The following is a 14973-nucleotide window of genomic DNA, read 5'->3' as shown; positions in this document are numbered from 1 at the left end:
CGCCTCCCCCCAAATCCCCACCAGTCGCCCCGTTGCACCTGGTGGATGTGCGGCAACCACCTGCCTCTCTTCCTCCAGCTGTCAGCATCTGCTGGCCACTAGAAACTTCCCAGCCCGGAATGGTGTGGGAGGCTGTCCAGTTTTCTATCCTGAGCTGTGTCTGCTGTGGGCGAATGTCCGGTTATTCCAGCGTCTCTGGAAATTGCTGCCCACCCCCAAGAAGGTCAAAGTTTGCCTTGTATTTTGGAAGGGAAACAAACACCTGGATTTCAGCGGCAGTGGACATCAAGAAAGATTTTAGGAAAAGGAAGGATACACGTGGGTCCAATAAATGCCTTTCTCTCCTCTGACCAATGTTCAAGGGTTAAATAAGGTTTCTATGTTTCTGTCTCATTCTGCCTCCTTTCCTAAAATTGCACTAGCCCCCTCCGAGGAGAAAATGGCCCCCTTTTTCTCTCTTAAAAACCTAGAAACCTAGAAGATTGACAGCAGAAAAAGACCTCCTGGTCCATCTAGTCTGCCCTTATACTATTTCCTGTATTTATTATTATTATTTTATTATTACTTATTGGATTTCTATGCCGCTCCTCTGCGTAGACTCTGTAGATTTTACCTTAAGGTGGATCTATGTTTATCCCAGGCATGTTGAAATTCAGTGACTGTGGATTTACCAAGCACGTCTGCTGGAAGTTTGTTCCAAGCATCTGCTACTCTTTCAGTCAAATAATATTTTCTCACGTTGCTTCTGATCTTTCCCCCAACTCACCTCAAATTGTGACCCCTTGTTCTTGTGTTCACTTTCCTATTAAAAACACTTTCCTCCTGGACCTTATTTAACCCTTTAACGTATTTAAATGTCCAGAGGGAGTTCGTTCCAGAGGACCGGGGCCGTCACAGAGAAGGCTCTTCCCCTAGGCCCCAGCAGTCAACATAGAAACATAGAAAATTGACGGCAGAAAAAGACATCCTGGTCCATCTAGTCTGCCCTTATACTATTTCCTGTATTTTATCTTAGGATGGATATATGTTTATCCCAGGCATGTTTAAATGCAGTTCCTGTGGATTTACCAACTCCGTCGGCTGGAAGTTTGTTCCAAGCAAATAATATTTTCTCACGTTGCTTCTGATCTTTCCCCCAACTCACCTCAGATTGTGCCCCCTTGTTCTTGTGTTCACTTTCCTATTAAAAACACTTCCCTCCTGAACCTTATTTAACTCTTTAACATATTTAAATGTTTCGATCATGTCCCCCCTTTTCCTTCTGTCCTCCAGACTATACAGATTGAGTTCATGAAGTCTTTCCTGATCAGTTTTATGCTTAAAACCTTCCACCATTTTTGTAGCCCGTCTTTGGAGCCATTCAATTTGATCCATATCTTTTTGTAGGTGAGGTCTCCAGAACTGGACACAGTATTACAGTGTTCCCTCGATTTCCGCGGGGGATGCGTTCCGAGACCGCCCGCGAAAGTCGAATTTCCGCGAAGTAGAGATGCGGAAGTAAATACACCATTTTTGGCTATGGGCAGTATCACAAGCCTTCCCTTAACACTTTAAACCCCTAAATTACCATTTCCCATTCCCTTAACAACCATTTACTCACCATTATTACTGGTACTCACCATTGAATAGTGATCCTGATATTTATAAACATAATTATTTATTAACAATAATTAATTTTTTTGTTATTTATTTGCAAAAATTATTAGTTTGGCGATGACATATGACGTCATTGGGCGGGAAAAACCGTGGTATAGAAAAAAAACCGTGAAGTATTTTTTAATTAATATTTTTTAAATATTTTTTTAAAAACCGTGGGATAGGCTATTCGCGAAGTTCGAACCCATGAAAATCGAGGGAACACAGTATTATTCCAAATGGGGTCTCACCAGTGCTCTATACAGGCGAATCACAATCTCCCTCTTCCTGCTTGCTATCCCTCTAGCTATGCAGCCAAGCATAGCTCTTTGGGACGGGCACCTCCCCCCCCCCTCTGCTTTTTGTCTTGTTAAATTGGCAAGGGAAAAACCCGGGAAGTATCCGATTATCTGCTTAATTCCAGGTCCTTTTTAGATGCTTGAATCGATTCTTCACACACATTAGCCCATGGAGATGTGGATCATAATTGAGTTGTTTTTTCCCCCCCTCTTGTTTTGAAGCTGCTGGGAAGGGAAGGGTGTGGGTCTCCCCATTGCCCGAACATTGTGCCCTGTTTGCCCTCCACGTTAATTTCCACCCACATAAAAGGACCACACGATGCAATTTACGAAGGGCGAGGTTTTTCTTTTGGTGGGAACTCTGTGGGCGCAAGGAGATGGTGCTTTTTAGTTCTGGAGTGTATATTTTTTTTAAAAGAAAATATAATCTTTATTGAAGATAAATAGGGGAGGGGATGCATAAAGCAAAAGGACTATGCAAATATTGGTACAAATGTATATGGATTTAGAGTACGCAGTTATAAATCAAAATACACACTTACATATATAAAATAGAATAGAATAGAATAGAATTTTTATTGGCCAAAGGTGATTGGACACACAAGGAATTTGTCTTTGGTGCAGATGCTCTCAGCGTACATAAAATAAAATATACATTTGTCAAGAATCATGTGGTACAACACTTAATGATTGTCATAGGGGTCAAATAAGCAATGAAGAAGCAATATTAATAAAAATCTTAGGATATAAGCAACAAGTTACAGTCATACAGTCAACATGGGAGGAAATGGGTGATAGGAATGATGAGAAAAACTAGTAGAATAGAAGTGCAGATTTAGTAAAAAGTCTGACAGTGTTGAGGGAATTATTTGTTTAGTAGAGTGATGGCGTTCGGGAAAAAACTGTTCTTGTGTCTAGTTGTCTTGGTGTGCAATGCTGTGTAGCGACGTTTTGAGGGTAGGAGTTGAAACAATTTGTGTCCAGGATGTGAGGGGTCAGTAAATATTTTCCCCGCCCTCTTTTTGACTCGTGCAGTATACAGGTCCTCAATGGAAGGCAGGTTGGCAGCCATTGTTTTTTCTGCAGTTGTGATTCTCCTCTGATGTCTGTGTCGGTCCTGTTGGGTTGCAACACCAAACCAGACAGTTATAAAGGTGCAGATGACAGACTCAATGATTCCTCTGTAGAACTGTATCAGCAGCTCCTTGGGCAGTTTGAGCTTCCTGAGCTGGCGCAGAAAGAACATTCTTTGTTGTGCTTTTTTGATGATGTTTTTGATGTTAGGTGACCATTTTAGGTGTTGAGATATGATAGAACCTAGAAATAAAAAAGGAGATAAAGCTAAAGAAAGAGAAAGAGAAGGAAGGAAAAAGGGAAGGGAAAGAGAAGAGGAAAAATTAAAAAGAAAAGAAAGAAGAGAAAAATTAATATCTCTACATTTATGAGATGTCGTAAGTAGTGCCAACTTATCCGTTGACCCGATTACTCTACAGCTTTTAAGTTCTTTGCTATCAGTATAGATGAAGGTTTTGAGTTTCTAAACTTGAGTTAGAGTTTAAATTTTGTCATTTTGAATTTGTTCACCCTTTTATCAATGACTCATAATGTTATTTTATAAGTTCGTGGGATAGTTGTTTGGGTGAAGGGTAAGAGGATCACGATGGAGTTGTATGTTGTATTTTCTCCAGCCAAATGTACCATTTATTCCACGCTTTGTAGAGTATTCCCCCCCTTGCTTTATGTCTTTTGACCCTTAAGATGTCCTCTGGGGTTGGCAGTGACGAGGGTAGCATTAATTCTTCGCCTTCTTCTTTTTCCCCCCTCCTTTGCTTTCCCAACAGGGCAGCACGTTGAGGAAACGGAAAATGTACGAAGAATTCCTGAGCAAGGTTTCCATTTTGGGTGCGTAGCTTTGTCCATTTGTGTCTGTGTGTGTGTGTGTGTGTTGGATTGTTTCCTTCACTAAGATTCAGCCTGGGGCAAATGGGCAATAAATAAACTGGACAATAAACCTTGGGGTGAGTGGTAGTGGGAGAGGTCAGCCTCCACTTCTCCACTCGTAAGAGAATACCCTACGCTACTAGACTTACAATCCTAGGTTTAGAAAGCTTAGAACTACATCGCCTTAATGATGACCTAAAATTATACTAATTATAGTATACTAATGATAGCCCATAAAATCATCTGCTACAACGTCCTTCCTGTCAACGACTACTTCAGCTTCAACCACAACAACGCATAAGCACACAACAGATACAGACTTAAAGTAAACCGCTCTAAACTCGACTGCAGGAAATACAACTTTAATAACCGAGTAGTTGATGCATGGAACTCACTACCAGACTCTGTAGTATCATCACCTAACCTCCAAAGGTTTGCCCACTTAGACTTATTTATTTATTTATTCGATTTTTATGCCGCCCTTCTCCTTAGACTCAGGGCGGCTTACAACATGTTAGCAATAGCACTTTTTAACAGAGCCAGCGTATTGCCCCCACAATCCGGGTCCTCATTTGACCCACCTCGGAAGGATGGAAGGCTGAGTCAACCTTGAGCTGGTGATGAGATTTGAACCGCTGACCTTCAGATCTACAGTCAGCTTCAGTGGCCTGCAGTACAGCACTCTACCTGCTGCGCCACCCCTGTTGACCTCTCCTGATTCCTAAGAGGTCAGTCAGGGGCGTGCATAAGTGCACCAGAGTGCCTTCCATCCCCTGTCCTAACGTTTCTCTTTTACTAGTATCATGTATATAAATACAAGGGGGTGGACAAACAAATGGAAACACCTCGCAGCTCTTCCGTGGAATCCAGATTTGTGAAGCTCCCTTCGAACAGTTTTTGTGGAAACTGGGTTCTGTACGTGTCTCTTGAGCTCTGCAGTGATTTTAGGAGCTGTGGTCTTGCGATCCGCTCTAACCATTCCCTTTAGAGTCCGACGGTCTCTCTCAGATGACTTCGACTTTCGACCAGACCTGTGCTTGGCTGAGGATGTTTTCCCTTCTCTTTCAAAAGCAGTCGTTACTTTTGAGACATGACCTCTTGAAATGCCAGACATTCGGGCACTTTCTGTTACACTAGCGCCTGCCATTCGAGCACCAACAATTTGGCCTCTTTGAAAGTCTGACAGGTCTGCTTTTTCTAGAAGGTTACAACCAATTTCCTTAAATTTCTGTAAAAAAAAAAAGGTAGTTTAAAAAAACATCAAATAACAGAATTATTAAAAAAAACGTTAAAATATGTCAAGTTTTGATTGATTTGAACATGTTCAAACATTATGATGCCAAAAAGTCACGTGTTTCCATTTTTTTTGTCCACTCCCTGTATTATTATATCTTTGTACACCACCAATATGTACGTGACAAAACAACCAACCAACCAACCAACCAAATAAATACGACAGTCTTGGTTGAGATTTTAGTCGTTAAAAAAACCTGGTTATGATTTGTTCCAGAATTATAGTACAGTATGTAGTTTTGGAGTGTATTTTTCCAACTTGTTTAATGAACATTTGAATTGATAACGGCACTGGGAAAAAGCGACTTACGACCATTCTCCACACTTACGGCCATTGTAACGTGACTCTTGGTTACGTGATCTTGGCCCCCTGACTCATATTTATACTTTTGTGACCTTCTGGGCAAGCAAAGTCAGCGAGGAAGGCAGATTCACTGAACAAATGTGTCACTAAGTTAACAACTGCAGGTATTCCCTTAATAGGCATTGCGAGAAAAGTTGTAAAACAGGGCAAAATCTACTTGACAATTGTCTTGCTTAGCGACAGAAATCCTGTGCTCATTGGTGGTCGTAAGACAAGGACTACCTCTGCGAATGCTGGCTGGGGAATTCTGGGAGTTGAAGTCCAGATATCTTCAAGTTGCCAAGGTTGGGAAACTCTGGTGTAGAGAAGCAGTTGTAGAAATCTTGAAACGTAGCTTCCACCATTGATGGACTCCAGGATTCATATTCCACAGCCACCGGTGTTGGAGCATTGAATAAGGCAGAATGAGTGCCCAAGGGTCTGTGGGTGACCAGAGACAAGCGGGCTGAAGGAGCGAGCCCAAATTTTAACTGTCCCGGTGCTTTTTCCTCTTGTAGGATCGCTGGACAAGTGGGAGCGCCTGACGGTGGCTGATGCGCTAGAGACGGTCCAGTTTGAGGATGGAGAGAAAATTGTGGTCCAGGGGGAGCCCGGGGACGACTTTTTCATCATCACAGAGGTAAAACGTGACATCTTCAGGCCTATCAAATCTCTGGCCCATCAAATGACATGACCTTCTCCTCGTTGCCGTCGCTTAAATGGTTAACTTACTGTTGGGTACCAGTTAAGATTGCAAATTTTAGAAGGTCAAGATAATTAGGGCTTTAAAAAAACTTTATGCGGAGAGAGTAACAATGAAAGAGCTTGCAAGCCAGTAAGAGCTGGGAACATCGTTAGCACCTGGAAAGAAACATTTGGAGCAAGCAGAACAATGGAAAAAACCCTGTTTGGAAAACATTCTTCGCAGAGAGTAACAATGAAAGAGCCTGCAAGGTAAGAGCTAGGAAGATCATTAGCAGATAGGTAGGACTGAAAAAAAAGGGGGGGGGAAGCTACACTCAGAGTATAAGACTCATCCAAATTATCAGCCTCTTTTAGGGAGGAAAAAAAGTGCATCTTATACAGTGGTACCTCGTGATACGAACCCCTCGTGGTACGAATATTTCGAGATACGAACCCAGGGTTCAGAAATTTTTTGCATCTTCTTACGAACTTTTTTCGACTTACGAACCCACCGCAGATCGCAAAAGGGTGCTTCCCTGGGCGCCGCTGCCTGGCTGACACCTTTTGAAACAGCCAGGGGGCTTCTCGGCGTTCTCCCGAACCCGAACTTTTGCCGAACTTTTTGGGTTCGGTTTTGGGTGGCCGCCGAGAAGCGCCGCCACCCGTCTGTCACCTTCTGAAACAGTCGCAGGGGCTTCTCGGCATTCTCCTGAACGCCGAACCCGGACGTTCGGCAAAAGTTCAGGTTCGGGTTCCGGAGGCCGCCGAGAAGCGCCCGGCTGTTTCAGAAGGTTACAGCTGGGCGGTGGCAGCCGGTGGAGTGCTGTTTTTGTGATCGGCGTCGTCGTTTTCGGCTGATCTGGAGGCTGAAACGGAGGTGGGGAATCCCAATAGGGAATTCCATGGGCGGAGCTTTGACGTCACGAAGATGTCCTTCCTGGTCGGAGACATTGTTTCATCTTACGAACTTTTTGCCTTACGAACCTCCTTCCGGAACCAATTATGTTCGTAAGACGAGGTATTACTGTACTGTGAAAAATACGGTGCAATAAAATACAAAAAAAATGCAAATAAAAGAACAGCAGGAGGGAAAGGAAAAGCAAAAACAAAAGTGAGGAAGGGTAGGAAGAGAAAAAGGAAAAGGAAACATTGATTTCTGATGCTCCCTACGACAGTAAGATTATGGGGCGGTGTAAAAAATAATAATAACAACTTTCCGTTTTACCCAAATTGTATGAACCAGTCATCTGTACGACAGTCCATCCGTCAAAATATCTTGCTGATTTTGCAGATTTTTGACCCACTCTGATATTCTCGTCCTCCCCCAAAAAAACCCGTCGTCGTGTCTGCCTTCACACATATCTGAGATCCCCGTTCCCACCCCGTTTTAAACTCAACTCCAGGTTTTCCCAGACTGGACAGATGTGGAATGCATCTGGTGGATTTTTCCAGGTCATGGAATTATCCCGTTTGAGATTCCTGGCACTCGGGCTTAAGGACCTTAAGCTCTGCACAGGAGGGACCGTTGCCATGAAGAATTACGATTTGGCAGGCGGGACCCACAGCAGATGCTCGGCTCTTCAATAACAAACCTGTAGCCCTGTCATAAACTATGCTCCCTGCTCTAGGGAGCTTGGCCTTATTAAAAGGTTTTATTTCCTCAAATTTGGTGGCGGAGTGTGTGTCTGTGTGTGTGTGTGAAGGCACTTGTTTTTTTAGAATAGAATAGAATTCTTTATTGGCCAAGTGTGATTGGAGACACAAGGAATTTGTCTTCGGTGCAGATGCTCTCAGTGTACATAAAAGAAAATATACATTTGTCAAGAATCAGGACGTACAACACTTAATGATTGTCATAGGGGTCGAATAAGCAGTGAAGAAACAATCAATCAATAAAAATCTTAGGATACAAGCAACAAGTTACAGTCATACAGTCCTAAGTGGGAGGAAAAGGGGGATAGGAATGATGAGAAAAAACTAGTAGAAATAGAAGTGCAGATTTAGTAGAAAGTTGACAGTGTTGAGGGAATTATTTGTTTAGCAGAGTGATGGGGAAAAACTGTTCTTGTGTCAAGTTGACTTGGTGTGCAGTGCTCTGTAGCGACGTTTTGAGGGTAGGAGTTGAAACAGTTTGTGTCCAGGGTGCAAGGGGTCAGTAAATATTTTCCCCACCCTCTTTTTGACTCGTGCAGTATGCAGGTCCTCAATGGAAGGCAGGTTGGCGGCCATTGTTTTGTTCTGCGGTTCTGATTCTCCTCTGACGTCTGTGTCGGTCTTGTTGGGTTGCAGAACCAAACCAGACAGTTATAGAGGTGCAGATGACAGACTCAGTGATTCCTCTTGTCTGTGAAGAACCAGGCTGGGTGTTTCTCTCTTTTTCCAATCCAGCTTAAAATAAGCTTATTGGTCAAATGTTTAGACCCGTGGCGGTGAATCTATGGCACGCATGTCACAGGTGGCGAATGGAGCCACATCTATCAGCAGGTGAGCCTAGCTCAGCTCCAGTGCGCATGTGTGTGCTCGCCAGCTGATTTTTGGCTCGCGTAGAGGCTCTGAGAGGGCATTTTCGGCCTTCGGAGGGTCTCCAGGAGAGGGCATGGGGAGGGCATTTTCGCCCTTCACAGGCTCCATGAAAGCCTCTGGGATTTGCACTGGGTGAAAAACAGGCCTACTGGGCCCACAGGAAGTTGGGAAATGGGCCATTTCCGGCCTCTGGAGAGCCTCCAGGCCAATTTTGGTTTCCCCAGGCAGTATCTGTAAGCGCACGAGCCGTTGCCCTAGCTCAGCTCCAGTGCACGTGCATGCTGGCTAGCTGATTTTCAGCTCATGCAGAGGCTCTGAGAAAGCATTTTCGGCCTCCAGAGGACCTTCAGGGGGCAGGGGAGGGCCTCTGGAGCCTGGGACGGGCAAAAATGGGCCTACCAGTGTTGTGGATATGGGGGAAAATAGGGAGTACTATGTACCTGCGCTGTCTTGAGTGACTTATAAAAGTAATAAAGCCAGGATTAAAAAAAAAGTCAAAGGAAGGAAAGAAAAAGAAAGGAAAGAAAGAAAAAAGAAAGGAAAAAAGAGAAAGAACAAAGCAAAGGAGGAAGGGAAGAAAGAAAGGAGAGAGGGAAGGAAAGAAAGAGAAAGAAAGAAAGAGAAAGAATTGAAGAAAGAAAGAAAGAAAGAGAAAGAAAGAAAGAGAAAGAAAGAAAGAGAGAAAGAGAAAGAAAGAAAGAGAGAAAGGAAGAAAGAAAGAAAGAGAGAAAGAAAGAGAGAAAGGAAGAAAGAAAGAAAGAGAGAAAGAAAGAAAGAAAGAAAACCTCTTTCTTTTACCCCATCTGAAAACTATAGGAGGGAGATTTATCTATGACGTAAAAAAATATGCAGCCAAATAGCTATAAGGTACAAGGGAAACCATGTGGCTGGGCCTTTCTCCCTTTGCCAGGCCTTGCTGTTGCCTCTGTGGCTTGAGACCCCTTCTGTGCCGTGCCTCATGGCCGGGAGCCCTCTGAGCCCAAAGGAGCCAAAACAGCCTCTCCGTCACCTTTCTCTCCGAGTTCCTTTACAACTGGAGACTGGTTTTCTTTCCTTTCCCTTTTTTTAAAAACAGCAGCCACCGAGTTGGAGGCTCCCTTTGTTTTGAACTTTTGCAAAGCACCTTGAGCTTAGATCACGGGACAAAAGCTGGAAAGAAAGAAAACAAGGAGGGAAGTGGTGGGGAAACGAAAGAGAGGCTCAATCAAACCCAACCCGGTTGGAGGAACCTCTAAGCTCCCGTCTTAAGGTCACTGTGCCTCCTCTCATTTCCCTCCAGCGAGCCTGAAGATGGTTAACCGAATGTGATGCATAAGGTTACTCCCTCTGCACATTTAATTGTCATTCTACCCCCCTCCTTCTGAGTTGCAGAAATAATTTTTTTAAAAAAAGATGCAATCTGGTGGCAAGGTTTGGAGGGCCTTTGGTGGACCTCTGGGTAGGCTAAGACACAAAAAGGATGATTTATATAGTCCAGTGATGGCGAACCGGTGGCATGTGCAGCCATATCTGCTGGCACACGAGCCATTGCCCTAGCTCAGCTCCAATGTGCATGTATGGGTCCCGTCAACTAAATAATGTCGTTTGGCGGGCCCCAGGGGAAGAGCCTTCTCTGTGGCGGCCCCGACTCTCTGGAACCAGCTCCCCCCAGAGATTAGAACTGCCCCCACCCTCCTTGCCTTTCATAAACTCCTCAAAACCCACCTTTGTCGTCAGGCATGGGGGAACTGAGATATCTCCCCCGGGCCTATACAATTTATGTATGGTATGTTTGTACGTATGTCTGCTTAATAATGGGTTTTTTAATATATTTTAAATTTTTTAATTATTAGATTTGTTATTAACTGTTTTATTGTGTTGTGAGCCGCCCCGAGTCTACGGAGAGTGGCGGCATACAAATCAAATAAATAAATGAATGAATGAATGAATGAATGAATGAATGAACCGGCCAGCTGGTTTTTGGCTTGCACAAGGCTCTGGGAGGGTGTTTTCGGCTTCCAGAGAGCCTCCGGGAGAATGGGGAAAGCCATTTTTACCCTCCCCAGCTCCAGGGAAGCCTTTGGAGCCTGGGGAAGGTGAAACACAAACCTACTGGGCCCACCAGAGGTTGGGAAACAGACTGTTTCCAGCCTCCAGCGGGACTCCTCTGGGGCAGGGGAAGCGGCCCGTGAATACATCCTTTGAAAGACCAAGGTGGACCTTCTCCCAAGGTTGCCTTTATACCAAGCAACGGCCTTGGAAGGAAGCTCTCCTGATGGAGAGGTTGGGAATGATTTTGAAGTTCACAGCTGGGCTCAGCCGTCCTCTGGCTTTCTTCTGCTCCCATTCTTCTGTGTCCGATCCTTTGGCTACAGTTAAGAGCAAGTCCCATTTATGGCCGGACATGTTTGGGTGGAAACACTTTCCAGAGTGCGAGGAGAGAGAGAAAGCTTCTCGCGCCTTTCCCTGCCCTCCTACCTACCTTGCAATATCGGTTACACATGGAGAGCTTCATCATGGTGGATTAGCACTTGGGCTCGGTGCCATGAATTTGATGGGAAGCATTCCAAGAGCGATAAATTGCAGATTGGGAAGAGAGAGAGAGAGTGAGACAGAGAGAGACAGAGAAAGAAACATAGAAACATAGAAGACTGACGGCAGAAAAAGACCTCATGGTCCATCTAGTCTGCCCTTACACTATTTCCTGTATTTTATCTTAGGATGGATATATGTTTATCCCAGGCATGTTTCAATTCAGTTACTGTGGATTTATCTAACACGTCTGCTGGAAGTTTGTTCCAAGGATCTACTACTCTTTCAGTAAAATAATATTTTCTCATGTTGCTTTTGATCTTTCCCCCAACTAACTTCAGATTGTGCCCCCTTGTTCTTGTGTTTACTTTCCTATTAAAAACACTTCCCTCCTGGACCTTATTTAACCCTTTAACATATTTAAATGTATCGATCATGTCCCCCCTTTTCCTTCTGTCCTCCAGACTATACAGATTGAGTTCATTAAGTCTTTCCTGATACGTTTTATGCTTAAGACCTTCCGCCATTCTTGTAGCCCGTCTTTGGACCCATTCAATTTTGAGAAAGAAGAAAAAGAGAGAGAGAGAAAGAAAGAGAGAGAGAGAGAACGAGAGGTACAGAGTGAGTGACACACAAAGAGAAAGAGACAAAGGAAGAGATACAGAGAGAGGCAGAGAGAAAGAAAAAAGAGAGAAAGAAGAGAGAGACAGAGAAAGAAAGAGAAAAGGAGAGAGAGAGAAAAAATAGATACAGAGTGAGTCACACACAAAGAGAAAGAGAGAAAGAGACAGACAGAGAGAGAGAGAGAAAGAAAAAGAGACAGATACAGAGGGAGAGACAGAGTGATACAGAGATACAGAGGTACAGAGTGAGTCAAACACAAAGAGAAAGAGAGAAAGAGACAGACAGAGAGAGTGAGAGAGAGAGAGAGAGAAAAGAGAGATAGAGATACAGAGAAAGAGAAACACACACAGAGAGAAAGAGATGGAGATAGATACAGAGAGAGAGAGAGAGAGAAAGAAAGAGGCAGATACACACAGAGAGAAAGAAACAGAGAGACAGAGAGAGGGGGAGAGAGAAAGAGAGAGACAGAAAGAGAGAAAAAGAAAAAGAGAGAGAGAGGGAGAGCAGGATGTAGGGAATTATTTATTTATTTATTTGTTTGTTTGTTTGTTTATTCCTTTTAAAAAAAAATGCCGCCCTTCTCCTTAGACTCAGGGCGGCTTACAACATTAACATTAAATTAAAATTAAAAAGGAAAGAGATAGGACAATGCCAAATCAGTCTACCCAGTCTAGAGAAAAAAAGGACCAGGGATGACATGATGGCAGCATTCCAGTATTTGAGGGTCTGCAAAAAGAAAAGGAGGTCAACTTGTTTCACAAAGCACCAGAAGGCAAGGCAAGAAGCAATGCATGGAAACTAATCCAAGAGAGAAGCAACCTGGAATTCAGGAGAAACTTCCTAATAGTGAACACAATTGACCAGTGGAACAGTTTGCCACCAGAAGTTGTGGATGTTCCATCACTGGAGGTTTTTAAGAAGGGACTAGACAGACACTTGTCTGAAATGGCATAAGATCTCCTGCCGATCAGTTTCCGGTCACAATTCCAAGTGTTGGCTATGACCTTTAAAGCCCTGCATGGCATTGGACCAGAGTACCTCCGGAACCGCCTGCTACTGCACGAATCCCAGCGACCGATAAGGTCCCACAGAGTTGGCCTTCTCCGGGTCCCGTCGACCAAACAATGCCGTTTGGCGGGCCCCAGGGGAAGAGCCTTCTCTGTGGCGGCCCCGGCCCTCTGGAATCAACTCAACTGCCCCCACACTCCTTGTCTTTCGTAAATTACTCAAGACCCATCTATACCGCCAGGCATGGGGGAGTTGAGACACGTTTCCCCCAGGCTTTTTTATATTTATGTTTGGGTATGTATATGTTGTTTGCTTTTTTAAATATGATAGGGTTTTATGTGCTTTTTAATATTAGATTTGTTTTCGATGGAATATTGTTTTTATTATTGTTGTGAGCCGCCCCGAGTCGTCAGAGAGGGGCAGCATACAAATCTAATAAATTGAATTGAATTGAATTGAATTTAGCAGGGGGTTGGATTAGAAGGCCCCCAAGGTCCCTTCCAGCTTTATTCTGAATTTGAAAAACATTTCCACATGTTCTTTGAGCTCTTCTATGTTTTCTGAACCATCTACGCATGGAAGTCCCTAAAGATAACCACTGGCTGCCTTTAAATTTGGGGTGCATCACCTTAGATTCCAAGATTCATAGGTCTCCTCTAACTTAAGTGTGACCTTCAAGAAGTCTCCTAGAATGGCGAACTCATAATGCTGCAGGAGGCAAAACGATTTAATACATGGGGAGCAGGAGTAATTGCCTTCATATTTAATCAGTTTCCATTGAATGTAAATTTAAATTAAATTAAACGAGCTGAACTTTAATCCCCAAACCTGTCATTCCTGGGCATATGCTCGCCCTTAGCCAAGTATTAAAATAGATAAGAATATTAATCTAACATTTATTGGAGAATAAGGGGAATAATACATGCTTTGTACATCACCAGATATAGATATATACAGTATATTTGGGTGTACAAATATACAGTTCTCAGGTACTCCAAAGTGATATTTGTGTAGTTTATAGCTATATAATTTGGGGCAGTTCCCTTGAGTAATGCAGGTAATAAATCTGGGTTTTTCTTGTCTCCAGTGAAGTATGAGGTCAGTTGGGTTTGTAAAAATTTACCTGGTGCTAGGTGTGTAGGAGTGATTATATCCTGTTTCAGATGATAAAATAAAGAAGGAAGGGTGGGTGGGTGGGAGGGAGGAATAAAGGGATGGGGGAGGGGAAAAGGAAGGAAAGGGAATAAAAAAGAAGAAATAAATAAAGGGATGAAGAGAAGGAAGGAAGGAAAAGGAAGGAAGGAAGGTCAAGAAGATGGAAAGGAAGGAAGGAAGGAAAGAAGGAAGTAATAAGAAAGGGAAGGAAGAAGAAAGAAAATAGAGGGATGGAGAGAGAGAAAGGGAAGGACAGAGGAAGGAAGGGAAGGAAGGAGGGAGAGGAAAGGGAAGAAAAGGAAATAAAAAAGAAGAAAGAAAATAAAGGGATGAAGAAAAGGAAGGAAAATGGAGGAAGGAGGGAAGGTCAAGAAGATGGAGAGAAAAGGAAGAAAGGAAGGAAAGAAGGAAGTAAGGAGAAAGGAAAGGAAGAAAAGAAGGAGAAAGAAAATAGAGGGATGGAGAGAAAAAAGGGAAGGACAGAGGAAGGAAGGGAAGGAGGGAGGGAGAAACGAAGGGAGGAAGGGGAAAGGGAAAGAAAGGAAATAAAAAATAAGAAAGAAAATAAAGCGATGAAGAGAAGGAGGAAAATGGAGGAAGGAGGGAAGGTCAAGAAGATGGAGAGAAAAGGAAAGAAGGAAGGAGAAAGGAAAGGAAGGAAAAGAAAGAAAATAGAGGGATGGAGAGAAGAAAGGGAAGGACAGAAGAAGGAAGGGAAGGACAGAGAAAGGAAGGGGAAAGTGAAGGAAAGGGAATAAAAAAGAAGAAAGAAAATAAAGGGATGAAGAAAAGGAAGGAAAGGGGGAAAAGGTAGGAAGGTCAAGAAGATGGAAAGAAAAGGAAAGAAGGAGGAAAGGAAGGAAAGAAGAAGAAAGAAAATAGAGGGATGGAGAGAAGAAAGGGAATGACAGAGGAAAGAAGGGAAGGAAAGAGGGAGGAAGGAAGGAAGGAAGGAAG

The 14973-nt window shown here is 43.5% G+C and overlaps 1 protein-coding gene across 1 annotated transcript in view; it reads left to right on the top strand.

Annotated features, from left to right (window-relative positions):
* Positions 1 to 14973, top strand: part of LOC139172687 (cAMP-dependent protein kinase type I-beta regulatory subunit) — a 95244-nt gene that overhangs the window by 64907 nt on the left and 15364 nt on the right. The window contains exons 8-9 of the mRNA XM_070761925.1: positions 3776 to 3836; positions 6030 to 6151. Of these exons, the coding sequence (XP_070618026.1) occupies positions 3776 to 3836; positions 6030 to 6151 (183 nt within the window). The remainder of the gene's footprint in view (positions 1 to 3775; positions 3837 to 6029; positions 6152 to 14973) is intronic.

Source organism: Erythrolamprus reginae, chromosome 9, assembly GCF_031021105.1.
Source record: "Erythrolamprus reginae isolate rEryReg1 chromosome 9, rEryReg1.hap1, whole genome shotgun sequence".
Taxonomy (NCBI): Eukaryota; Metazoa; Chordata; class Lepidosauria; order Squamata; family Dipsadidae; genus Erythrolamprus; species Erythrolamprus reginae.
Note: the sequence above shows the minus strand (reverse complement) of the source record. Positions and strands in the feature narration are given on the sequence as shown.